At 66.2% G+C, this 25,011-nt stretch overlaps 2 protein-coding genes across 15 annotated transcripts in view; one reads left to right on the top strand and one right to left on the bottom strand.

Moving 5' to 3' along the window:
• Positions 1 to 21,356, top strand: part of ASPSCR1 (ASPSCR1 tether for SLC2A4, UBX domain containing) — a 27,033-nt gene extending 5,677 nt beyond the window's left edge. For 9 of the 13 annotated variants that reach the window (XM_019465879.2, XM_019465889.2, XM_053893376.1 and 6 more), the window contains 12 exons: positions 5,861 to 5,918; positions 6,831 to 6,904; positions 7,249 to 7,648; positions 14,115 to 14,254; positions 14,384 to 14,465; positions 14,839 to 14,905; positions 15,670 to 15,732; positions 16,291 to 16,343; positions 19,571 to 19,622; positions 19,757 to 19,826; positions 19,906 to 20,081; positions 20,287 to 21,356. In XM_019465879.2, the coding sequence (XP_019321424.2) occupies positions 5,861 to 5,918; positions 6,831 to 6,904; positions 7,249 to 7,648; positions 14,115 to 14,254; positions 14,384 to 14,465; positions 14,839 to 14,905; positions 15,670 to 15,732; positions 16,291 to 16,343; positions 19,571 to 19,622; positions 19,757 to 19,826; positions 19,906 to 20,081; positions 20,287 to 20,432 (1,381 nt within the window). In that variant the 3' untranslated portion in view covers positions 20,433 to 21,356. Of the gene's footprint in view, positions 1 to 5,860; positions 5,919 to 6,830; positions 6,905 to 7,248; positions 7,649 to 14,114; positions 14,255 to 14,383; positions 14,466 to 14,838; positions 14,906 to 15,669; positions 15,733 to 16,290; positions 16,344 to 16,473; positions 16,569 to 19,570; positions 19,623 to 19,756; positions 19,827 to 19,905; positions 20,082 to 20,161; positions 20,256 to 20,286 lie in introns of those variants that run through there. The other 4 variants (XM_019465882.2, XM_019465880.2, XM_019465884.2 and 1 more) reach the window with 4 other exon arrangements.
• Positions 21,258 to 25,011, bottom strand: CENPX (centromere protein X). 2 transcript variants are annotated; one of them, XM_019465892.2, is made up of 5 exons: positions 24,885 to 25,011; positions 22,425 to 22,476; positions 22,201 to 22,254; positions 21,867 to 21,955; positions 21,258 to 21,769 (listed from the first exon to the last, which is right to left on the bottom strand). In XM_019465892.2, the coding sequence occupies exons 1-5, from the start codon at positions 24,912 to 24,914 to the stop codon at positions 21,755 to 21,757; spliced, it is 240 nt and encodes a 79-aa protein (XP_019321437.1). In that variant the 5' UTR covers positions 24,915 to 25,011; the 3' UTR covers positions 21,258 to 21,754. The 2 variants fall into 2 exon arrangements, with proteins under 2 accessions (XP_019321437.1, XP_019321438.1); XM_019465893.2 differs by having other exon boundaries at positions 21,867 to 21,952.

Raw genomic sequence — 25,011 nt, 5'->3', positions numbered from 1 at the left:
GGGAGGTCTCAGGAGCAGCTGTACCAGGATCTGGGAGGGAGCCCTCTGGGTCTAGGGGACATTAAGTGCAAAGGCCCTGTGGCAGGAACAAGGAACAGGAAGAATTCCTGGAATACAGGTGTCATTCTCCCTCCCAAAAGGCAACTAAAACGATAGGAGAGGATTTTACAAAGGTATTACTCAGAGCCCGGGCGATGGCAGCACTGGGTCATGGGTGAGGCGGACGATGGCTGGGCAAGGAGGCCAGAGTGGGAAGGCAGGTGGTAGATGAGGTGTAAGGAGCCACGGGGCCTTAGCTGCCTTCCGCTTTATGCTGCCGGCCCTGGAGGTGGTCCTGGGTGTGGAGCCTCAGGGCTCTCTGGACAGGGGTGCCCTTACTGTTCAGGCTGTTGCAGGAGCATGACCCCCCTGGGTAGCTCCCAGAACACTCGCAGCTCCCACTATAGGAGGTGTGGGTGGCTCCCCGGACCACTGCCTGGGCACCGACAGCCGACTGCACTGCCCCTCGGAGCCCAGATGTCTGAGCAAGCCTTTGGCGTATGAGGAGGAGACCGTGAACTGCGGGGACAGAGTGACAGCCTCTGTTCGCGTTCTCAGGACGGAGAGGCAGGTGGAACGAGAGCTGGGTGCGGTTGAACAGGCAAGTGCAGAGACCAGGAGGAGCCCTTGGAAGCAGGTAGGGAGGTGTATGGGTCAGCCGCACCCGTGGCTCAAGTGGCCACAATCCTTGCTGCGCGTGAGGAAGCTCGTGGGTCTGAGGACCCACCATCCTGCTCAGTTGCCTGAGGCTCGGCGGGGCGGGGCTGGTCGGCGGCCGCCCCTGGAATTGAGGGTACGGGGTCCTGGCCGTTTTGGCCGAGGCTCGGGAGGGAGCTCACCTCCTCTGCGGGAGGAAGAGACAGAGCCAGGCGGCTGAGCGTCAGGATGGGACAGGCAGAGGGAGATCTGGGGCCCAGGCAGCTGGCTCCGGGAAAGAGAAGCGGGGGGTGGGGGGGGGGGGGGCGGGAATCGTGGCAGTGCAGTGGAAAACGGTGCCAGGACCGGACGCCGCATTTCCAGACTGCGGTGCACCACCGTGAGCACTGGAGCCGGACGAAGGGACACCGCAGGCCTGCGGAGAGGCCCCAGGCTCCCGGCTGCACCACCAGGAGGGCGGCTGACCGGTGCCTTCACCTGCTGCAGGAAAAGTGTTTATCCTAGAATTATCTGTCAGGATATCGGAGGCGTGGATGGAACCAAGCGGTGTCTAGGCCTGAAAGGTCGCACGGTCTCCCCTTGCACGTGCTCTGAGGACGCTGCCGAGGCCACCGCAGCGAAGGGCAGGCAGGGTCCACCCGGGAGGAGCTGGACACGCGCGCCGAGAGTCCCGCCTGACGGAGGGATGCGTTGGCTCCCTGCTCTTGAGGCTGGGGCTGGCGGCGAGGAGTAGCTCAGAGTCGGGCAGCAGTACGTATGTGCAAATAAAACCGAACGGCGTCGGAAACCTGGAAACCGGTGTTTCCAAAAGACCCCGGTCCCCTGCGACGGATCCTGTCCCCTGCGGCAATGCGTAGGATCTGGTCCCTCGGCCGGTGGTGGCTGGAACTAGACAGGGTTCCGGTGGAGGGTGCCGGGGGCTCTGGGACTGGCCTTTCAGGACCAGCCGGTGGGGTCAGCTGTTGATGGAGTGCGAGGAGCGCAACGGGGGGGTGGAGACAGCTCTTGGGAGAAGCTGGGTGGCTTCAGGAGGAGCTGGGCCCCTCGGGTCGGTTTAGTTGGCCGCGGGGTGTCCGTGAACGTGTGTGAGTGGGAGCAGAGCAATTTGCCTCCTCTACGTGCTGCTTACGAAGGTACCGTAACGTCTCTAGAAGTTTCCTCCCGGCACCCTTGCCCCAGCCGTGTGGCTGCTGCCCCATCTGTGTCCCATCGGCTCCAGGCAGGGGGGCGCTTCTCCGCTCACGCTTTCCTGGGAAGCTGGCGCCCACTGACCACGGAGCAGGGTCCACAAGAGGGAGGGCAGGCGGCATCTGTGGCCACAGTCACGGCCCCACGCCTGATTCACAGGGCTTGGCGGGGCCGAGCTAGGATCTTGCAGGGGCTGTGCCTGCCACTGTGGGACACTGCTGGTGCGGACGTGTGCGTGGTCCCGGGATGGATCCTTGCGCAGCGGGGACGACGCGCCAGGGCTCACGGCAGCTCCCGTGCTCGCGGGGGGGGGGGGGGGGGGGGGCAGCTCTGGGAATTCTAAGTCTTCACAGGACAGGATGAGCGGGAAGCGGGTTTTTCAGGAGGAGGTAAGCCTCTGAGCAACAGGCTTGTCAGGGAGCCGTCAGGTGAGTGCGCGTCCTGGGTCCGCTGTGGGTCAGGTCGTGGCTCCTGTGCACGGTGGCTCTGCCCTGACCGCCAGCGTCTGGATCACCTAACCGGCCACGGGACGTGCCACATGTGCCACACGTGTGGGCTGCAGAGGTAATTCAGACTTTTCTGGTGGCCACATCAAAAGAACAGGTGAAATTAATTTCAGGTTATGGCGGACTTGACTCAGTGTGCCCAAAGTACTGTGCTTTGAACATGTGATTAACGGGAAAATGAGACATTTTTACATTCTTTGTTGGATGGAGAACTTTGACATCTGGCGCGTCTCACACTTGGACCGGCCTTCCTACGGCTGCAGCCGTGTCCGTGCTCAGTGCCCACGTGGGCCTGGTCGCCGCCGCCGCCTCTGCTTGGCCTGACCGGCCCTCCCCCCGCCGCCTCCTCGGGCACGTGCTGCAGGGAGGGCCACCAGGAGAGGGGCTCTGTCCCGGTGCCCCGTGTCCCCTGCTCCAGCCCGTGACTCTGTCTCTGAGGTGCGTCTGACCGGTCAAAGCAGCAGGGCCTCGAACATCCTCGAGAGGGGCTGCCCGCGAGTTTGGGGACCAGCCTGCGGTCACACTGAGGGGATGCATGAGCCACGCCCCAGAGCTTGCGGGCGGCCAGAGGTGTGGATGCCGGGGTGTTCGTTCAGAGCTCTGGGGCACCGTCCCCCATCTTTCCTTGGGAAGAAAAGGAAACTTCCCTCTTGAAACTGACCCTGCTCGGTCTGCCCTGGAGGAGGGGGCCCCGCGGCTCCCTGCGGCCCTGACCTCACCTCCGTGTTGGGATACGAGTGGCCCGGCCCCTCGGGATGTGGCCTTGCCTCCTCGTGGCAGCCGAGGCTGAAGTCACAGCTCTGTCAGTCCCAAATAGGTGATGTAAATAGAAGGGTCCGGATGTCTGGCTTGCCTCCCGCATGGCGTCCTGCCAGGAGCTGGCCCTGGGTGGACAGACATCCCGTGTCCGTGGGGACAGCATGTTTGTGGCGAGTGAAGCCAGTAGCAACAGAGTCTCTGCCCCGCCCGGCCCTCCCGCCGCCCCGTGGCCCAAGTGGGAGCGGCTTTGCAGATCTTCCGCGGGGCTAGAGCCGTCCTGCCGACCGAGGCGATGTGCGAGGAGGGGCGGGTGGGCCTCCGCGGAAGGTCTGCGTGACGCCCGGCCTTGAATGACAGTGCTGCCTGGGTTGGGGGCCCAGCTCCCTCCAAGAGAGTCCTGGGGCTGCCGAGGTCTGCTGCTCTGGAACAACCCCCCCCCCCCCCCCCCCCCGCCTGCCGTTCTGGAGGGAGAGCCCCGCTCATTGGCCCGGGGGGTCTGGAAGCCGTCGCGGCGCCCCTCCCCTGGCACGTCTACTGGCCTCTCCGTCAGATCCCCACATGGGAATGGGAATCGGATCCCTCTGGAGGAGCCGCACATCAAAGCCGGGCTGGCGTTTGATGTCCAGGGGCCTTGAGGGCACAGAGATGAGCAGGCCTTCCCCGGGCACCGTTCCTGTTCCGCTCCGCTCATCCGTCCCCACCACGACGTCAGGTGCCAGAGGAAGGTCCCGGAGACGGCATGCCTGGCCGGGGCTCCTGAGGGAGCAGCGAGGGCCCACTCGGACCTGGTGGGCGTCGGCTCAGCCAGCGTGTGGCCGGTTTTCTGAGTCCAGGTGGTCCAGGACCCCATGTCCCCACTCGCCCTCGCTGGCCCTGGGATCTGGTTTGCTAGAACGCACCTTCCTTGGCTGAGGTCCCTTCACTTCCCCTGTCTCGTCTTCAGTAAGAAAAGTGCGTGAGCCTGGCCGGGGGACGTCACCGACACTTTTGGGGTCCTGTATTTTTCTGAGGCCTGGGCTCACTGAGTCTTGGGCCAGTCCCAGGTCTGCAGGGGTGCTCCCTGGCCCTGCTGTGCACGTGAGATTACACCTTTTGTGGCCAGCCCCCTGCGTGGCTCTGGTTGAGGCTGGCAGCCTTCTCTGGGGACCAGCTTCTTCACAGCTGTGGGTGTGGGGAGACCACGGGTGAGTTCCGTGGGGGCTAATGGGCCTCCCACCTTCCTTTGGGGACGTTGGGAGGGCTGGTCAGGCTTGGGCAGGGACTCCTCCGGGGGTCCCAACATCTAGCTCTGGACTGTGGGTCCCAGCTCTGGGCAACAGGCAGAGGAAAGCAAACAGGAGGAACAGAGAGAAAAAACCCACCCAGAGGATGGGATCACGGGTCTTGGGGACGGTCCTGGGCAGCCGTGCGCTCAGAGTGTCCGTGTGCGGCTGGAGGCCCTGCTGCTTGTGGTCACCAGCTCGGCTGCCGAGTCGTCTCGGCCGAGGCTGCATGTGAAGCCCTGAGCCCTGGTGGGGCCGTGCAGCCTGGCCTGACGTCACCCCAGGTCTCCCGCTCTGGCGGGCCCTGCCCCTCCGACTCACCCTTCTCATGGGAGAGGGCCTGGACAGGACACCGCAGGCGTGGTCTCCAGTGGGTGTCTGTGAGGGCTTATTTCAGTGACGTGTAGGAGACACGCTTTGCTGCCTGCAGTGGGAGGGCTCCAAAGCCAGGCCTCGGCCTGCCCGCTTGCCCCCTGACCTCCACGGTCAGCACAGGGCCCCTAGCACAGGTGGTGGTGCACAGGTGCGTGGGGGGGGTGGGGGCAGCATGTGTGCGTCCTGCTGTCCTGTGAGCGCGTGCAGCTGTGCTTCCTGGGCCTGTTCCCTCCCGTGTATGGGTCCCGTTTACGTCAGTGGCTCGGTCTGGTGCAGGTGGGTGCCCGCCGCCATCTTACCGGTGAGCACGGCCTCGAGGAGAGGAGGGAGGATGGAGGGGAGGGTGGCATGGCAACCTGGAGGACGGCGGTGAGGGGTGGGGACACCTGGTGCCTTTGCCCCTGCGTTGCGCTGGCCCAGCCTGTGCGTGTGACAGCGGCTGGGGCGCCTGTATCGCCCTGTGCGCCAGCACCCGTGCCCTGCCCCGGTCTTCACCTTTTTGGTGACTGTGGTTTCAGTGGCTGTCGTGAGCCCAGCCCTGTGCGGTGTGACCGCTGGGCTGCGGCCAGTGGGTGTGCTCCACAGGGAGGCCCCTCCCTGTCCTCCCGCCTCACGGCCCGAGGTCACGCTTGCCCCGGGGTCTGGGCAGAGGGGGCAGCGTGCCTTTGCTCATGGCCTCGGGGGCCTGGCCTCTCTCCTTGGAGTCCACTTAGTGGGTGCAGGCCCTGAGCTGCTCCTGGGGCTCTGGGGTCAGCAGTCCTCTTAGAGGATGGCTTCCCAGGGCTCCGGGATCCTTTCTCGTCGTTGACCTGCTCAGCTGACCGTGATCTGAGGCTTGTCTGGGAGGTGGCTGGTGCTGCTCTGGGCTGTGAGGCTGGGAAACACCCCCACGCCCTTTGGGCCGGTGGCTCCCCGCCAGGCGTTGGCCGCCGCCTCCTGGTGGCCCCGAGGCGGCCAGGGTGGGCCCGGCCCCGGGGTCCTGCCCGGGTGCCCAGGGGGCGCCGTCTGAGGGCACCGGGTGTGCCTGCGGCTGGCCTGTGACGTCTCCGTTGCCTCCCCTCCCCCCCCCCGCAGGGAGTGCCTGGAGCAGCCGAGCGAGGCGAGCCCGGTCTGTGTGTACATGCGGGACGAGGTAGGTGAGCGGCCCGGCCCCACCCGCCTGGCCCCAAGTCACCACACGGGCCCGGCCCCACTTTCCAATCTGGAAAATTCACTCTCTCAGACCCGCCTTCAAAGCAGCGAGCGGGGAGACGGCCTCTGAAAGCGTGATGTGTTCCATGGAAAAAAGCGGAGTGCCGGCTCCGCTGGCACTAACCACGGGCCGCCCGGGCTGCTCCCCAAGCCTCCTCAACGCCCTGTTTGTTTTCTCAGCGTTTCTCAAAGCCCGAGAGTCACAAAAGTGGTTTCATTTTAATAAATATTTGCTTTGCTCCGTGTTTTGATCTTTTTCAAAACCAAGGGCAGCATAGTGCGGGCGTAGCCCGGCTCCGAGGCCCTGCCCGTCCCCACCCGCCCGTCCGTGACGGGGGCACCCTCCTGCTGCTTAGTCCCCTGCCTCACAGGGGCTTTTTGTTTTGAGCCTGGCCAAGTGCCCTTTTCTGGCCCGGGGTGGCCACTGTCCCCAAGGGGCCCCGGGAGGATGCTGGGGTTTATTTATCCCAGTTCGAGGTCCCCTGACGCAGGGCCGTGAAGGGCGGGGGTCCCAGGGCTGTTAGTGGGAGGGACCTGGTGGGACCCATCCTCCCCTAGAGGAGACAGACCACGGGGCCCCGGGCACCTGGGCCTGGGTTGAGGCCGTCGTGGTCGGGTCAGCCCACGGAGGGGGTCGGCGGGCCGGATGTGGCTGACTCCGGCCTGAGCCTGCCCACCCAGGCCGCAGACCAGTGAGCATATGCTCAGGTGTCTGGCTGGGGGCCCCCGTGGTGCCTGTGCTCAGGCCGAGGGAGCTGCTGTGAGGAGGGCTTGGCGGGTGGGGCTCACGGTGCCCGTGTCCGGGCGGCCAGGTGGGTGAGCACTGTCAGCGAGTCCTGCTTCCTCCTCACAGGTGACCGGCAGAGCCTCCTTGCAGAGCACGACGCTCAAGTCTCTAGGTCTCACCGGGGGCAGCGCCATCATCAGGTGGGGGAGCCCTCCTGTCTTGTTCACTGAAGAGTGGGGTCTGAAAGAAAAGGTGGAAAAGTGAAAGAGAAGATGTGCCCCATCTTGGTCCTCTCCCCTTGATCTGAGGCCACTGCCTGCTGGCTCGTCCTGCCCGGGGACCTGGGGGGCTTGGTGCCACGGGGAGTGGCTTGTCGCTGTGTACGGCCAGCGTGGTGGCCCCTGGACGGCGAGCCGGGTGGGAGCTGCGGAAGGCGCCGAAACCGGTTTGGTCCTTGCCAGAGGACGTCCCTCAGGGCCGTGAGCCCCAGGAAAGGGAGGGCTCCGTGTGGCGTTTCACTTGCTTTCCGGGTCTGCGCCCCCAGGTTCGCCATGAAGCGACGCGATCAGGAGCCTGGGGTCTCCCGGACCAAGACCCCAGGGAGCCCGGCCCCCTCCCTGTCGGCCGACCAGGCCACCGGCGGCCCTCTGCTCCCGCTGAATTCGGTGGGGCTCAGCCAGGGTGACGTGAGCCATCAGGACGAAGTGGGCACCTCGGGGGCCAGCCGCGTGGACGCTCCAGCGAAGCAGATCTCGAAGGAGCCTGCCCCCGCCCCCTTTGTTCCTTTCTCAGGTGGGGGACAGCGACTGGGGGGCTCTTCCGGGTCTGCCAGGTCTCTGACGTCGCCTTCAGCCAAACCACCGAAGTCTTTCTCCAGCCCGGGAGGCCCCTCCAAACCGAAGAAGTCGAGGCCTGGCCAGGAGCCCGGGTCAGAGCCGGAGCCGGTAAGGAGCCCCAGGCCATGGCCGGCGGGCAGGAGGGCGCGTGGTCGGCTCTCCTGGGAAGCCGTGGTTCGGGTTCTGTTTGGCCTCAGATCAGTTGCGCCGAGGCCCCGTTTTAGATGTTCGGTCTGGTGGGTTTGGACCAACTCGTGCCCCTGGGACCGCGTCACAGCCGGGGGAGCCCACCTGCCTGGTGGCCTCTCTGGCCGTGTGCGGGCTTCCGACGCTCCCGCCCTGCGTGCCTCGGAGCCGTCGTCCCGCGCCCTCTGCCTGGGCCCCGGGCCCTGGCCGGTACCGCCTCGCGGGCAGCTGTGGCGCTGGCAGTCCCCTCGGTCTGCTGCTGCTAGCCGGTGTGCGGGGCGGGCCTCCTCCTCCGGCGCGTTCGCCTGGTGAGGTTTGGGGTTGATTCCCCGCCGAGCCATCCTTGTGTTGCAGGGACCCGTCTAGTTGTGATGCTCTGCGTCCCTGCTAGCTTCTCTGTTGGTGGGAGTTAGCATTTCAGTGGAGGGTTAGCGTTTGTAGTGTCTGTCGTTCGTAAGCAGAGCATCCCGTGGGCATCGTGGGGCCCTGGCACCCCTACCTGCGTTCCTGTCTCCTCTGGGGCCCTTGTCGTTCTTCCAGGCCGCACACCTGGGGAGGGCGGAGGGGCAGTTGCACCTGTGCTTGTGGGGGTCGTGGGCAGGGGACGGCTCGGCCACAGGATCGAGCCTGCGTCCTTTCAGAGGGCCGGGAGGCTGGGGCTTGCTCACCTGAGTGGATGGGGGCCGAGCCAGTCCCGAGGCTCATGGACGTCCACCCTGGAGAGGTGGTGGTGCTGCCGCCCCGGCCCTTGTGCTGATATTTGGGCCGTGTTAGAAACCCATCCGCAGTCCCCGCTCTCCTGGCCTTTGTGACTTGGGCCCAGAATCAGTGGCCAAAAGCAGACCCGTGTGGTTGGGGTGAGCGCATCCTGGGGTTCTGACTCCCAGTGGGCCGGCTCTTCCTGGGGATCTCTGGGTTTGGGAGCTGGACGCTGGGGCCAGGGCGGGCTGTCCCTTTCTCCCATCCTGAAGTCACAGAGGACTGGTGAGTGGGGCTTGTGGACGGCTGGCTGGGCCCAGGCACTCCCTGGCTCTCTGGGTCCCTTACGAAGCCACGCATGGCCCTGTGGGCACCTGGGGGGCAGGGGGCGGGTGCTGGCTTATGCTGTCCTGTAGCGGGTGACTGTCTGGGCACAGGATCCCAGTGTACCCCCAAGCACTGAACCTGGGGCCCCCAGGCAGGAGAGGTCCCAGGCAGGGTGCGCCTGGCCGCCAGCAGCGTGTGCCTTTGATCTGGGGGCCCCAGCAGCTGGTTGATTGTGGAGCGTCCCCCACAGCTTGCCCGCCCGCCTCGTGCCTCCTGTCACTAACAGCCCCACACCCGGAGGGCTGGCCGGCCACGTCAGCCCTGGGGGGGGAGGGCAGAAGGGAACAAAACAGAACTTTTGGGGGAACTTCAAAGGTACACTTTGGTAATCAAAACGAGTTTCCAAGTTTTCCATTAATGTTTTGCCTGTGTGTGGTTTTGGATTTAAATAAAGAGTCAGAAGAGACAGGATAAAATATAGGCAGGTCCTCGGCTGAGAACTGGGATGGTTTACAGACCCGGGCGGCTCTTGCCTTTGATGTCAGAACATTAATTATTAGAAGGTAGTTTTACTGGCCATCAGAGCCGGGCTCGGGGAGAGGCTGGGGCTGCCCGGCGGCCCCTGGCCTGTCCTTTGAAGTCCTTCCGCCGGCCCAGGAGGCCGCCCCACAGCCCTGTGCGCGGCTGGGCCACAATCCCAGCAGGCGCCCCCCACCCCCAGCCGGTCCGGGGGTCTCTGATCAAAGGCCCCGATGCCCCGGGCAGGACAGGCGGCTGGCAGCAGTCTTCCCTTGCCTGACTCTCCGCCCTCAGAGGCGGACCTGGGGCTTCCTTGGTGTCTCCTTGGTGCCTCCTTGGTGCCTCCTTGGGGCTTCCTACCTGCGTCTCCAGGCAGCTGGCCCTGGCCGGCCCTGCCCCCTGCTTTATGGGCAGGTTGAGCGAGAGCACGTGGGGCTGGGAGGAGCCCAGCCAGGACCTGGGGGTCCGAGCAGGCCCCCCTCCTCTCGTGCTGGGGCGCCTCTCCTAGCATCCTCCCCTGAGCACACCCCACTGTCCCCCGCGTATGGGTCCAGGGCACGGTTCGAGCCTGCGTCCGGCGTGTGCGTTCGGTGCTGTGGCCGCCCGGGCTCCGGCAGCAGCCCAGGGGCCCAGCTGTCCCCAGAGGCACAGCGGCGGCCTTAACGGGAACGCCGCTGAGGTTGGTCGGCAGATGGGGCGGCGGCCCGGAAGGTGCTGGCCCAGTCTTGCAGCGGTTTCGAGGGCTGCCAAGGGCCCTCCAGCCGTCTCTGCCACAGCTGAATGTGGGGGGGGAGATGCCGGCCTTCGAACCATAGTGGAGAATGGGTACGCGGGGTGCCCTGGTCCGCAGAGCTCCGGCAGGGCCAGGTGGCCTTCTGTGGATGGGCCGGGGGGTTTCGTTGGCAGGCCCCCATCCTGAATGGACCCGAGGGGCGCTCTCTGTGGGACCGTTCCCGGCCCTCTGGCGTGGCACGTGTGTCCCCACCGCGTGGGCGTCCGCCCCCCTGTACTTGCTGACCTCGGGCCACGTGTCCTCCCAGGGGCAGCTGGGAGGCGGAGGGGACCCCGCACCACACCTTACATTTGTGTATCTCCGTACCGTGGGGCGTTCGTGCGCCTCCTTCGCGGTGGCAAGCGTCTGGTCACGCCACGGGCGTGTGGGAGCCTCGGCCCGTCCCCCCATTTCTTGTGCTCAGGGTGGGCGGCCTGGGGAAGGCACCGCCTGCCCGCGGCCTCGGGTGTCCTCGGCGGTTCCCTCGAGCAGCCCCGCCGGGACCAGGCCTGGCCTCGCGCCGGCTCGGCCCTGCGGAGGGCGGAGGGCGCCGGCTCTGTGAGTAACTCGGGAGGTTTGGCCCGCGGCCCTGTGTACGGATTCATTTAAGCTCCAAGCCTCAAGGGGAGACGCTTCACATTCCCTCTGACCAAAGACCATTGTCAGAGGACAGTCTGGGCCGGGAGCGGGGAGAAAACCAAGAGCCCTCACGGGAAAGCTGGAAAATCTGGGGTTGAGGTCACCCCCAAATAGTTTTTACATTTTTTCTCTGTGTGTCATCGCGTCCCGGAAAATTACTGTCAAGAAAATGAAGCCTCAGCCGCGGCATGGCCACTTCCGACAGGAGGGGACCCGTGTGCGTGGTGGCCGCTCCGCCACCGGGGAGGCAGCTGCTGGAGGCTGGCGCCCGGCCCGCCTGGCCCTCCATGCCTGGTGCCGGGCTGGGCCTTCAGCCGCGCTGAGCCTGGCGTGGGGCTGGGGGTGGGCGAGGCCCCCTCGGCCCCCTCTGCAGCCTCCCTCACTCGATCCGTCCTGGCGAAGCAGGGCGCTTTCCGTGTGGCCGGGGAGCTGGGCTGTCACCCACTGCAGGGGCGCCTGGCCGGCGTTCGCGGCTGTGCGGACAGCTTTATGTTCTCTGATCTGTCCTCCGTTGTCCTTTTCCGGACGTCCTCTTGTCTGTAGGACCCTGGGTGGAGGCCAAGTCCTAGAACCTGCCGGGTCCTGCGTTTGCCAGACAGGAGAGCCCTGGGCTGGGGCGCGTCGGCACCTCCTCCCTCAGGGTCACACCTGCACCTCAGTTGTCCCATCTGTCACGCACACTCGGGACAGACCCTCGGCCCTCGGGCTGTGCCCCCATCGTTCTGCCCGGCCCCTCCCCAGGCACTTCCAGGATAAGGGGTAGGGGTGAGGAAGACGGGTCAGGCCTTGAGCCCATGAGGCAGGCAACCAGCACCTCTGCAAGGGTGACCCGGGCCCAGTGATGTCATGCTCTTTGGAGCCGCTGTCCTTTGCATGGCTCCCCCACAGGCTCTGGAGCTGACCTGGAGATTCGGGCCCTGAAGGCCAGCTGTCAGGGTTCCTGAGAAGGTTCTGGGCTCCATTGTTCTCAGCCCCCGAGCCTGTGGCCCCAGCAGCTTCTCCTGGACCCCACGGCCCTCAGCCAGCGCCTGGGAGCTTGGCGCCCTGTGCTGAAGGTGAGGGCCACAGCCCCCGTCACACTGGATCCCACGTACGCTTTCTCCCTGAGGATGTCTCATCTCAGAGCTGCACTCTCTGTCTAGAAACATCCGTAAACCCGCCTCGGATGGGAGCCGTGCGTATAACTGCTGGGACCAGGGAATAGTAGAGGAGGGCGGCTTGCTGGCCGAGCGTCGGCCGTGAGCAGGACGAGGGCTCGGCCTGGAGTCCGCCCGGCTCTGGCCTCCCCAGCCCCACTGCGCCTCCCCGTCCCCGCCGGCCCCTCCTGTCTGCGGGGGAAATGCTCTCCTGGGGAAGGCCAAGGGGAGGTGTTCGAAGCCCCCCGGCTTCTCTCTCCATCATTTGACAGTGGGATGGTACTTTGGTCCATTCTCGTGGGCCAGGGCCTCCTGGGCCAGGACATGGTGGCCGCCCTGAGACTCAGGAGGTTTGGCCCCGAGCTCTGCGGGGTGGCTCGTTCCCAGCTTTTGGCTTCTGCTTGACCAGATAGGTTTTTGGAGCAGAGTGAGACGCCGGAGGAGAGAAGGAATCAAGGGTAAATCCAACACTGAGAGGGATTTTGTCAGGTTTATTTTCTGACCAAAAGTCAGTGGCCCCTGAGCGGCACGAAGCCGGAGGCTGGTGTCCTCTGTGTCCCCCATTCTGGGAGCGGTCTGAGGAGCGTGCTGTGGGCCTTGGGCTTATCGGCACTGCCGGGGGCCTGCAGTCCTTTTGGCTGCCCCAGGCTGTGCCCCGGAAGTGCCAGGAGGAGGGGAGGCCCGAGTGGGCAGGGCTCCCTGGGGCTGGCTTTTCCGCAGGGGAAGCGCTCAGACTCCATTCGGTGCCCCGGACCGCTGGATTCTCGGGCCAACTCATGCCCAGGGCTGGGTCCTCCAAGGGAGAGACTGTGACACGGTGGCCTTAGAGCTGCTCATTAGCCTGCAGGCTTCGTGCTTGAGTGCCTGGGGGCCTGGCGCTCGTGCCCTGGCGGTTCCTGGCTCAGGCCTATCCGCGTCCTGCCCTCACTCCCCCCAACACCCTGCCCCAGGCGCCCCGGCCGGCTCTTGGCCCTTCTGGAATGCAGGCGCCGTGGCTGTGGGGGGCAGCCTGGCGCCTGGCATCTTGTTATAAAAAGCTCTGGTGAAGACTGCCCACAGTGGCACAGGATCCTGTGGCTGCGAAGGGGCAGCCCCCAGGGGCCTCAGCCAGCCACCTACGGGCCCTGCTACCCAGGCTCTGGCCAGCCCTGCTTGGCTGCTCTGCCCCGGTGCTTCAAGGTCAGGGGGGGGCTTCCTGGTGAGAGCCCACCCCCCCCTTCAGCGGGGGAGAGCCGTATCACGAGGCGTGGCGTCGCTGGGCACTCGACCTGAGACTGCCCGGGCCGACAGTCCTCACGTGTGGCTGGAGAGTTAGCCCCGGAGACGCCCAGCAGGTGCGCTGGTCCCCAGATGCTGGGCGGCCCTAGCCCTCGATTGGCCTGAGCGTGGTCGTCCCCCGGGCGGTGAGCCTGGCCTTCGGGGCAGGCTGGACCGTGTAGAGGGCTCTCAGGAGGGACCTCTGGGGAGGTGTGCTCCTAGAGCCTGCCCGGCCCGTGCCTGGGTGTGGAGAAGAGGTGAGGTTCCCCCTCAGGGGCAGGGCCAGAGGGCCGGGACCTGCGCGGCTCGGTCGGGCCCGGCTCCAAGGCCGCCTTGGCGCCGAGAGGGGTCACACTGGCAATTACCCACCCGGAGGCGCCTCCGGCCAAGCGAGCTCTGCCTCGCAATTTCCATCGTCGCTGCTGCCAATTAGGAGTGATGCCGTCCCTTTCTGCGTCCCCAGGGTGGTCAGTGGGTGGGCTGGGCTGCTCCCCTAGAGAGGGGAGGGGGGGTCAGCCTGGCCACGTGGCCAGTGGCTGGCAGGTTTTTGCCAAACCTCTAATTTGGGGGCTGTCACTTCCCCTGCCCTCTTGTGGAGCCCCCGATGTGGCCTCGCCCGGGGTGCTGTTCCCTGAGTTTGCTCTCTATTCGGGGGACCCTGATAACTGGCAGCTCCGGAGGCCTCTCGGCGCTGGGGCTTCCAGAGACGGGAAGTGAGCCAAGTAGCTACTAGGGGAGCCTGTCACCCCAACCCCCAAGTCCCCCGGCAGTGAGGGTGCCTGCCTGGCATGGCTGAGCCGAGACTCCAGGGCCGCGTCCTCTGCTGGTGAATGGGGGTCTCCATGTCAGTGTACCTGAGCAGGAGGCATGGAAGGAGGGTCTCCAGTCCTGGACACCTGGCCCCGGTCACGGGCTGACGGGTGGGGCCGGTGAGGGTATGGGCTTGGCTCCAGCTGTGGGGCCTGGGTGACCCGGCCCCACGGAGTCAGGAGACCAGGCTCCTGGGGGCCTGTGGCAGCCGAGCCCTCTGCCCACCCAGCCGGTGGATCGGGACCCCGTGGTGTGCCACCCGGACCTGGGAGAGCTGCTCCAGGCTTGCCCTGCGGAGCTGCCGGATGACTTCTTCGAGGTGACCGTGGACGACGTGAGGAGGCGCCTGGCCCAGCTCAGGAGCGAGCGGTGGGTGTGCCCCAGCTGTGTCGGCGCCTCCTGGTCCCTCGGAGCCCGGGGGTGGTGGGTGTGGCTCCTCCTCACTGGCTGGCCAGGGAGACCCCCGACCTTCACACGCAGACTCGCCACCCCCTGCAGGAAGCGCCTGGAGGAAGCGCCCTTAGTGACCAAGGCTTTCAGGGAGGCTCAGAAGAGGGAGAAGCTGGAGCGGTACCCCAAGGTGCGTAGAAGGGCTCGGGGGGCGTCTGACCACGCCGCTGGCTGTGGTCACCGCCTCATTGCAGGCTTGCACGGCCACGGCTCGTAACCAGTCAGCCCTGTTCGTGATGAAAACACGCTGACGTGTTTTTACAAACGCGCGTGGTGGGGCTTGACCAGTCCTCGTGTGCAGCCCGCGGTACAGTGAGCCGAGGCCACAGCCCTGGCCAGTAGCATGGTGGGGACAGCCGGGAGCGGGTGCTGGCTGGCACTTCCACCTGCCCTGGGCCTGGTGTCTTCTGGCCCGGGTTGGGGGACCGGCCATCGTGGGCCCAGGGTACAGCCGATGGGGACTTTGGCCGTTCCTGCTGACAAGTTGCCTTGTCCTGGCCCAGGTGGTCCTGAGGGTCCTGTTCCCTGACCGCTACATCCTGCAGGGCTTTTTCCGCCCTAATGAGACAGGTCAGTGGCCCCACCGGGGTGTCTGGGGGGGGGGGGGCCCTCTGAGTCCCGCCTGGCTTCCTTCCAGGCCATGGGACTGCGGCTGCTGGGCCTTTGGGGGAGACGGGCGTTTCCGGGTTGTTGGTTGTATCTGTGGGGCAGCCTGTGAGCTTGCAGAGAGTGTTGGGGGTGTGGGCACAGGGCCGGGGGGCCAGCTCGTGTCGGATGTGTACCTGGCCAGCCTGGTGGTGCCCCCGCGCGCCCACCTGTTCAGGGCACGGGTGTGATGGAGGGGTACCCAGAGGAAGGGTGGGCCCCCGCCCCCCTAACGTGGGAGTCTCTGGCTTGGAGCTGCGGCTCCCCTGGAAGGAAGGCAGCAACGCTGCCAGTTCTGAATGAGGTCAGCGACCTCCTTGGTGACCTGTGCCCAGGTCAGTGAGGGTGGCAGGCAGGCCCCCACGGTCCCTGGGATGCTGTGTAACCAAACCTTTGTACCCGGGGCCCCCATAGGGCAGAGCTCGGGTGGGCAGGGTAAGTGGTAAAGGGAGGGATGCTCCCGCAGCAAGCTGGGGGCCTAGCCAGGCTGAGGGTCTCAGAGTCCTGTGGAAGGACCATGCTTGGCTTTTCACCCCTGGGGTGGAGGCGGCTGAGCTGCCCGGGGCTGCCCGTCCCATGGGGTGTAGGGGGCTCTGCACAGAAGCGGGACGTGGCTTGTCCCGTCCCAGAACGCGGACCGTGCCCGTCCCATGGGGGCTCTCGGCTTAATCCCGTCCTCCCTCCTCCAGTGGGGGATCTGCGGGACTTCGTGAGAAGCCACCTGGGGAATCCTGAGCTGCCATTCTATTTGTGTGAGTCCTCCTGCTGGACACGTCCCGGCAACGTCCGGATCTTGGTGACCCCCGACCCGTCCCAGCTGGGGCTTGGAGAGATTTTCCTCTAGAAAACAACATCGTGGGGTGGGCTGGGCTGGTCATGCAGTAGCCCGCCTACTGTGTAAGCCCCGCTGGTGTCTGAGGACAAGTCCGAGGAGAGGGGAAAGGCAAGGGGAGGTTGGCTTTTGCCCCCTCAGCACCCCTGCCCTGCCCCCTCTCCCTGACCTCCCCTCCCAAGGGCGTCTGGGTAGGGAGGGGTCAGACCACTGGGCTTCGCGGGGAGTTGTGTGGGGCTGGGGCTCCTTGTAGGTGGGCCCGCCCTGGGTCACCCACCCCCCAAGCCCCTTGCCCGGGTTGTAGTAGTAGCAGAGAGGCAGGCAGAGGGCTACAAGCTGAGGGGGCTCCTTGGAGATACCCCAGCTAAGGCCTTGGGCCCGGGGCCTGCCCCTCCCCCTCAGGCCTGTCCTCCTGTGGGGGTCCGGGGATGGGTGGGGGGCGAGGTGGCTCTGGGCCCAGACACTTATCTTTTCACAGTCATCACTCCTCCAAAAACCATCCTGGATGACCACAGGCTGACCCTCTTTCAGGTACTGGCACCCTGGCGGGGATGCGGGGGGCCAGGGGTGCAGGTGTGGCTGGGCTGGCTCTGTAGACGTTGGGGGGGGGGTGCACCAGAGGGAGACGAGTGCCTCTGAAGCTGGTGCCGGGCCTTTCCAGCCTCCCCCGCTTCCTGCCCTGGCGGGGATGGGCCTACCCGGCTGGCTGCCAGCCTTCCCGAGCCGGGACCGCCTGCATCCTGCCCCGGGGTCTGGGTGAGAAGGGGCTGGCGGGGGCGGATGGAGGGTCAGAGGCCTCACCCGCCTGTGGCAGGTCCCCTGGGGTGGCAGCTGTGGGGCTAGTGTGGCACCCGGCTGCCCGGCCTGCTTCCCTGCCTCTGCTGGCAGGGCCGTGATGGGCCCTCCCCGCTAGCTGGTGTCTGCTTCGGCCGACCCTCCCCACGGCCCCCAGAGCTCCTGAAGGTAAGGTGAGGAGTGTTGATCCTGTGCCCTGCTGGGCTGCCTTCCAGAGCCAGGAGGAATGTCCCGTCCCTTTGCCCCTGGGAACGTAGCCTGGGGCCTCCCCAGCCCTCTGGCCTAATGGTTTCCTCTTCAAAGTCTTTTCAGATATTTTAATTAGTAACAGAGGCCGGCCCTTGTTAAGTGGCTGGCAGGCCCTGCAGAGGTCTGAGTTGGGCCGAGGGGGTGTGCTTGCTGCCTGGGGCTGCCACCATTGTCAGGAGGGCGGGGCAGGGGCTGGAAGCTCTCCGAGGAAAGGAGGAAAGGAGTCAGGGTGAAGTCAGGGCAGGCGGGAGCAGGGAGCTGTGCCCCCCGCCCCCAGCTCCCCTTTCTCAGCCCTCGGGAGCCCCAGAGGCACCGGGCCTCTTCCTCCAACCCGCCCTCCCACCTTCCCTCCCTCCCTCGCTGGCCAGCCTGTTGATAAACATTGAATTTAGGAGATGCTTTGGAATGGAGGGGGACCAACGCCGGTCCCGCCCCCCCCCCCCCCCCCGCCCACGCCCCGATTAGGAGCCCTGGGGTGCTGTCTGTTCTGTCCAAGCGGCCTGATTCCTGGTGACACCCTGCCCCCTGCTACCAGCAGCTGTCTCCTTTCATCTGTCAGCTCAGCCTGGAGCTGTGGGGGCCTCCGCGCGGGGTGGCGTCCCCGCCCGCCCGCCATCAGAGAGCTGGCAGGGCTTGGGGAAGGAAGCCTTCCTCCCTCATGTGGGTGAGCGGGCGTGGGCGCGGAAGCCGCCGGCTTTCATGTCCCTGGCACGGCTGTGCTCCGGCTGCTGGCTGCCTGGGAGGCTGCCGGGAGGCCGGTCCCAAGCTCCAGAGAGTGGCAGCTTGGGGTAGGTGAGAGGGACGGTGGCCCAGCTGCCCTTTTTGGCCACTGGGCCAGGGCACTGAGTGCTGGGAGAGGTGGGGCTGAGGACGAGGCCTGGGAGGATGTGGGGGGGGGTTTTGCGGTTGGCAGGCACAGGCGCCCCCAGTGCCCATTGGATGGGCTTCCTTTTTAGTCCTGGTGCTGCCCTGGGCCCCGGCACCTCTCCCACCACCTCGCTTAGGGCCCGAGTAGCAGCCTTAGCCGGTCCTGAAGACTGCCGTGAGCTGCGTAGACCTCAGCCTGAACAGAGGCATAGACTCCTTCCTGGTGGTCACAGCGGCCTTCTGTGCTGTCCCTTCACCCTTTGTCTGGTTGGGATCGCAGAGACGCGAGCAAGCTAGTGGGATGCTTCTGGTGGGTGCTGAGCGGGGAGGCAGGGAGGCTGGGTTCAGGAGGAGTTGCCCCAAGGGCCCGAAGGACTCCCAGCTGGGTGAGAGGGGTCCTTCAGGGCTTTCAGCTCCACGGCCCCCGGCTGTCCTGCCAGGTGGGTTCCGGCGGGGTCTTGGGAATGTGCCGAGAGTGGTCCAGGTGCCTGGGAGGTCAGCCAAGTCAGGGTCCGGTCAGGCTGAGGCTCCCAGGGAAGCTCGGAGCCCTGTTGTCTCTGCCCCCCTCCCGGCCCCAGCTTCTGTGCCTCCCGGGCCCTGGGGCAGCCCCCTGTACGCCCCACAGGCTGTCCCTGTGACCCCAGGTGTCCTGACAGAGTGATGGGGCCTTCACATCAGCCTCGTCTTTGGCCTTGGTCTCAGCGTCCCCAGGCTTGGCCTTTGAAACTTCCTCCCGGAGAGCAGAGGGGGCGCTCTCACCTGTGGCTGCCCTTTCCACTGAGGGCTGAGGACCAGGACCCTCTGGCCAGCTTTGGGGCTTGCAGCCATGGTCCTCGGGTACAGAGACCCGAGCGGTAGACCGTGGGGCCCCTTTGTGGGCGGCCCTGAATCTGCCCCTCCGATTAGCCCCTGCCTCCAGGGAGCACGTCAGGGCCTATGTGACCCATCCCTGTCCTGCACCTGAGCGAGAGCCCCGCACCACTACCCCGCGTGGGAGGAGACTCTGGAGAGGCAGTTCCTGGACGCCCAGGGTGGGGTGTGGGGGCCCCGGTGCGGCGCCCTCCCTGTGGCCAGGGCTCCACACCAGTCACTTGCAGGTGGCCGCCCGGTGCGGAGTCAGGGACCTCGAGCCTGAGCTTTGGGGTTCTGGGTGGCGGACACTCAAAGGTAGCCGACCCGGTACCTCCCCGCCCAGGACTTTCAAAGCGCCTTGGCTCCCAGAGCCCCCGCTCGCCATGGCTGGGCCTGGGCCGGCTGAGGGGCCCCCGCTCAGCGGGTATGGGGGCTCCCCCTCCCCCTGACGGCAGCCCACCGGCTGCTGCACAGACCCCCGCGCTCTGGGTCCTCTGAGCAACACTGCCTGTTCTCTTCCTCCACACCAGTCCCGTGTATCTGTTTTCATCTCCCCTGACCCGTCGGCCTCTTACAGGCTCCGCTGAGGGTGGGGGCTTCTAGGCCTGTTCTCCTGGGTCATCAGGAATGCCGAATGCATGTGCCGCGAGAACGTCCTGCTGGTGTTGGGGCTGGCTCCCGGAGGGACCCCTGTGGTCTCACAGCCAGCCCGGCTCGTGCTGGGGGTGGGGGGTGGCACAGCGGGACCCAGTAGAGCCGGGAGGGGTGGGGGGCAGTTCCCGGGAACAGGGCAGCGGACTGCGCTTGCGGTGGGGACCTGGCCGGGGCGTGGCCCTGGTCGGCAGAGCCCTGGGCCCGGTGTGTGGCGCTTAGCTTCCCATGCAGCCCCCAAGAGGCCACCACGAAAGTGGATGCGGCCCGCCCTGCCCACCCGCCGCGGCCTCTGCCCACGGTGCCCACCTGATGCCCCGAGCCCCCTTCTGTTCTCCCTGCAGGCAGATCTCTTCCCTGCTGCCCTCGTGCACTTTGGAGCTGAGGAACCAACAGGTGGGCGGGGAGGAGATCCGGGAGGGAGATGTGTGCCCAGTACCCTGTTCCCAGGCCGCGTCCCCTCCCGGAGCAGAGCAGCAGCAGGGGGAGGGGGGCCCTCCATGGCCTGAGGTGGGCTGGGTGTCCCGCAGGCCTCTTCCTGGAGCCCAGGCTGCTGGAACGCACCGTCTCCCCGTCTGCGGCTGACTTGCTGGTGGCCAGGTGAGTGCCCGCGGCGGGGAGGGGCGAGTCCCTGCTGTGGCGCATCGGCCCTCCTGCATCTCGGCCTCCTGCCCCCCAGGTGCATGCCCAGGGCTGCTGGGGCCCCGCCCCCGATGCCAGCCCCTGACCCTGCACCCCGTGACTTGGAGCCAACGGCTGAGGCGGGGGCAGCGGGGCTCCCTGAATCCCGCCCCGAGACGGCCCAGCCGGTCAAGAGGGATCTGGGCAAGGTGCCCAAGTGGCTGAAGCTGCCAGGTACCGTGGCAGGGTGCAGCGGAGGGAGGGGCTGCCTGCCGACCCGGGGCCCTCGGGTCATCTTGGTGTTGGCATTGCAGCCGGCAAGAGGTGAGAGCCACCAGCCTGGAGGTGCCCTGTCTGCCAGCTGCGGGACCCCTCCCCACCCTGAGCGGGAATAAAGGTGTGAGCTTCTCTCGGGGTGCTTCTGTCGTCCTTTCTTCAGAAAGGGACCCCACCGCGCCCTGCGTGCAGCTCCCCACCCTGGGCTCATCGATTCTGCAGCCGGCCTGGACCCGCGTGGACCTGGGGGATGCCGCTTGCCGGGACCTCACTCTTGTGAACAGAGGCACAGACAGGTGTCCTCCCTGAGCCGCCGACTTGACCTCACTGACACCGTTAATTACCCCTCCTGTGAGGACCCCAGCGGCCCCAGGCGTTCACTGCCTGGCCGCCTGTCTGAGCGCAGTGGCCGCGGGGCACGGGCTCCCGCCAGCCTCCTCTTCGGGTCTAATCACTTCCACATGCTCCCGGCGCTTTGAAGCCCCTAACGCTCCCTGAGGAGAGGGGTGGGGGAGGAAAGTTGGGGGGCCATCATGGGAAGGGGTGCAGGAGGGAGCCAGCGGGGCTAAATTAGGGAGGACGGGCTTGCTGTCCAGCCCGGGCCCTCCTCAGGTGCAGGCTGCCCGCAAAGGCGCAGATCCGCGTGGCAGGCGGGGCGGCTGTTGTCCCTCCCCAGGGGACACCCTGCAGCTCAGGTGTGGGAGCCCCAGGGAGGTGGGTGCCGTGGGGTGCCCAGGCCCCCGAGCGCCTGGGGGCAGCCGCACCACCCAGACGGGCTCTGGACGGGTCCCATGCAGCTCAGTCTCCGGCGGGGCACGGCCTGAGGCCACGGAGCCACCCTGACCTAGCTCCGGGTCCCTCCTGCCGGCAGACCCTGCCCATGGCAACATTGCTGGGCCGTGGCAGCCCCACAGCCACGCGCCCCGCCGGGAGCACTGTCCGGCAAGCGGCCACATGCGTGAGGGCTCGGATTTCACTGCCCCTCGCTGTGGCCCGCGGCAGGGTGCTCACAGGCGCGGTTTGGTGTCCTCCTTTCTCAGGGCTGGGCTGCCTTCCTGCCAGCACGGAGAGGGGCGGCCCAGCAGGCTTTGAAGCAACTTGACTTTGGGTGATTAATGCATCAGGGAGGCGTGCCCGAGAGGCGGCTTTGATTTATTGACGTTGCCTTGTGAGAGCAAATTTATGGCTCAGGGAAGCACCTTCTGAGGGGAATATCAAATGGTTAAAAGGGTACACGGCAGCTTTGATGTCGGGGTGTCGGGACCGTGCGCACCTCCGCTCACTCGAAGGCGCACAGGCCACCTGCTCCAGCAGCAGCCCGCTGCTTCCTGGCACCTGCATTCGGAGGACCGGGCGCTTCCCTGACACCCGTGGGCGTGAGGGGGAGACGCCTGCCTCCCCGTCCCCTCGGCGACCTTCCCCACGCCGTCTGCTGTGTCCAGGCAGTCAGCAGCGAGGCAAAGGAGACACCAGGAAGGGTGGGGTGTCTGCCAGGACCCAGCTCAGCCCTTGGGGCCGGCGGAGAATCTCGGGTATCAGGAGCTGCTTGTCTGTAGCCAGAGGCCACCGAAACGTGGGCACGGGGCTTTAGCCTTGACTTGGACAGCAGGCCGCAGTGGGGGTGGAAGCCCCTAGAAGTCCAGGAGCTGTGGGGGGGGGAGAGGAGCACTCAGAACCCACAGGTGCCAGCCCCGCTCCTGCTCCCGGAAGGGCAGGGCGCAGGCCCCAGTGGGGGCCACCTACCAGCTGAGGCAACACCTTTTCCAGCTGGTCCACGTCCACGAGAGCCAGGTCCTCCGCCTGGGCCTGCCGGACGCTGCGGATGGCTGCTTCTGCCGTGACACGGGAGGAGAGTGTGCAGGGGTGGAGGACGGGGTGCACCTCCCCCCAACCCTGTGCGCGGCTGGCAGCTCAGAAACATGGGGCTTTCCAGGAACACAGAACTTAGGGGCTGGTGGGAAAATGGGAAAGAGGTGTGTGTGTGTGGTTTCCCAGCTGAGAAACATGAGGGGAGCAGTGAATGGTCGGGACCGGCCTGGGGGACACCAGAGGACGCTGCCGGGGCCCCTTGGCTCACCCACAACGAAGATCTTCAGCAGCTCCGCCACGAGCCGCAGTGCATCCCCGCTGACTGCAAGGTGGAGGGGAGTGAGTCACAGGATCCGTGTCCCTCTGGCCACCCCTGTCAGGGGCCGTGGCCCCACCCTGCACCCCCACCCCGACCCCGGCCTCCCCAAGGCGCTGGCCCTGTGCCTGGCGGTCCCTGAGTCTGGCCCCGCCTCCCAGCCAGTGCCCACGAACCTTTGGTCTTGTCATCCTTAAAATGCAGCTGCAGCAGCTTGCCCACCAGCTCCTGGGGGGGGGACGGGGGACGGAAAGGCATCAATGGTGGGTCAGTGGCCCAGCACCGTGCCCTGCCTGCGGCAGACCCCTTAGGCATTCGGTTCCGGCTGCTGGCAAGACCCTCTGTCCGGGAGCCTTTTGAAAGCTGGGAGACTGGGTGGGGAGAGGCCTCCAGGGGAGAATCAGACACGCGGCCGACAGGTGGGAGCGGCCCGGGTGCCAACCCGCCGCTCCCTGGGCTCCAGGACAGTCCTGTGCTCCCACCCCTGGGCCCGAGGCACTCTCCTCGAGGGGCCCCTTGGCAGGAGTGTCCGCACCACCAACACTGCCTAGCTTGTTCCAGACCCTGCTCTCGGCGCCAGGTCAGCTCCATCTGGGGTCCCTCCCTGGGGTCTACCGCGTGCAGGGGCTGCAGCGCACAGGGGAATCTTCCTGTACGGGCACGGGTGCCGTGAGCCACACGGCTGTGCGGGGGCCGGGCTGCTCCATCAATAGGGGGTCAGGGTGGACAGGGGCGGAGGGGAGCGGAGCCTGGGCGTGTCTGCAGGGCCTCCAGACAGGAGGGTGGGGCGAGGGCGGGTCCAAGCTGAGACTCCTCAAGGTAGGGGACTTGAGCCCCCGAAGGATGGCACCTCTCTGCAGAGCTGGGGGAGGTGGGAGGAGGGGCAGCCAGAAATGGGGTGTCATGCAGGGAAGGTGAGTTGGGGGCTGGCCAGCCCTTGACTTTAGCCACAGGAGGTGGCGCTGCTCCACCCGGTGCCACTCGGCAGAGCCTGAGGGCAGAGCAGAGGGAGGACAGGGAGTGGATGCCTTGGGGCCCAGGCTCAGGAGGGTAAGAACTTGCCACAGGGTCCCTCCAGCAGTGACTGTGAGAGCTTGGCGCCACCTGCTGGTCCTTCTTGCTGCTTAACCAAGAAGGTACCAGGAAAGGCCCAGAAGGCCCTGCTGCCCCACCTGCCGGGGAGGGGGGGGGGGGGGACCCCGGGGGGGGGGACCCCAGGAAGACCTACATCAGCAAGGCTGCTGCACCCGGGGTGGGGGGGGGGGGGGGGACGGTGCTGTCCAGACCACTGAAGGGGTCGGCACCAGCTGAACACGGTGGTTCCCTAAACAAACAAGTAACTCATACTCGCGTTGGGCAGGACAGCCTGTAGGCACTATGGTGCCCTCTGGCCCTCACCTGGGACAGCCCTGCTCAAGGGTAATGATCGTACCCCCAGCTCTCCAGTTATAATTGCGGGGGAGCACTCTCATGACCACCACTCTGCCAAGTCATTCCAGCCTCAGTGACTTTCCCTGTTAGGTCACAACCCCTCCTGGGGTGGCCAGGGCTGAACCACAAGCCCGGGTGACGAAGAGGGGGCTGAAGCAGAAAGTGAGCCACAGAGGATCCCTGTGTCTGTGCAAGGGAGTGACTCCTACCCCCCGGGACTGGCAGACCTCCCTTCTGCTATCAGGGGCTCAGAAACCACTCATAGCGGGCAGGGGGCGGGAGCCAGCGGGGCCTCCGTACCCACCCAGCTACCCAGAACCGCCCTTACCAGGGCAAAGGGTGAGGCCCTGAGTGGAATGGCCTGAGTGTAACCCTAGTTCTGCCTCAGTTTCTCCACCAGTAGGTGAGGAGGGTCCCAGTACCCAATTCCTAAACGGACTCATCTGAGTCAAGGGCCTGTAACCGAGCCTGACCCAATGACACTGACTGCAGAGCCACACGCACACCCCGGATGGAACACAAACAGAAATGGTTTCAGCTTGGGGCACCTGGGGGGCCAACTTCAGCTCAGGTCATGATCTCGCAGAACCTCAGTGCAAGCCCCGGGTGGGGGCTCTGTGCTGACAGCTCTGATCCTGGAGCCCGCTTCGGATTCTGTGTTTCCTTCTCTCTCTGCCCCTCCCCTGCTCATGCGCTCTCTCTCTCGCTCTCGCTCTCTCAAAAATAAGTATAAGTAAATAAGTAAATAAAAAAATAAAATAAAGTAAGTTTCAGCTTGACTCAGGTGAGACACAAAGCCCAGGACTCTTGATAGGGAGCAGGCCAAAGGGAAGCTTTAGAGGATGCAGGCCGCGGGACTACCTGCGAGCCCGGCGCAACCACTACGCAAGGTGGTCGCCGGATCCCGGAGCTCCCGTGGCTCCGCGGGCGGCGAGGGTTGGGGGCACACGCCTCTGCCTGGTTCCCGCAGACCCTCTCCCTCTGGCCGCCAACCAGGCTGCCTACTCCACCCTAGGCTACTCGGCTGCAGGACCCCACCCGCGGAGAGCCAAGGGCGCGCGGGGCGGGGGTCGCGGTCGGGTTCTGGGAACGGGCCTGCCCCACAAAGCACCAGCGGGCGTAGCGGGGGCGGCTCGGGGCCCGCACGTGAGCCACCCTGGGGTCCCCCGCCCGGTCCCCGCCCCCTGCTCCGCCGGTGCGCTCACTTTCCGGAAGCCGCCGCTAGTTCCTTCCATGACAGCCGCCGGGACACGCGCGCTACAGGGTCCTGGGAGCCCCAGGTCAGTCTGTCCCGGGCGCAGCCTCCGAAGTCCCGCCTCCGCCCCTCCAGCC

The sequence above is a fragment of the Panthera pardus genome, unplaced genomic scaffold, assembly GCF_024362965.1.
Source record: "Panthera pardus isolate Hobbes unplaced genomic scaffold, ASM2436296v1 HiC_scaffold_3, whole genome shotgun sequence".
Taxonomy (NCBI): Eukaryota; Metazoa; Chordata; class Mammalia; order Carnivora; family Felidae; genus Panthera; species Panthera pardus.
This window is presented reverse-complemented; position numbering and strand designations above follow the sequence as displayed.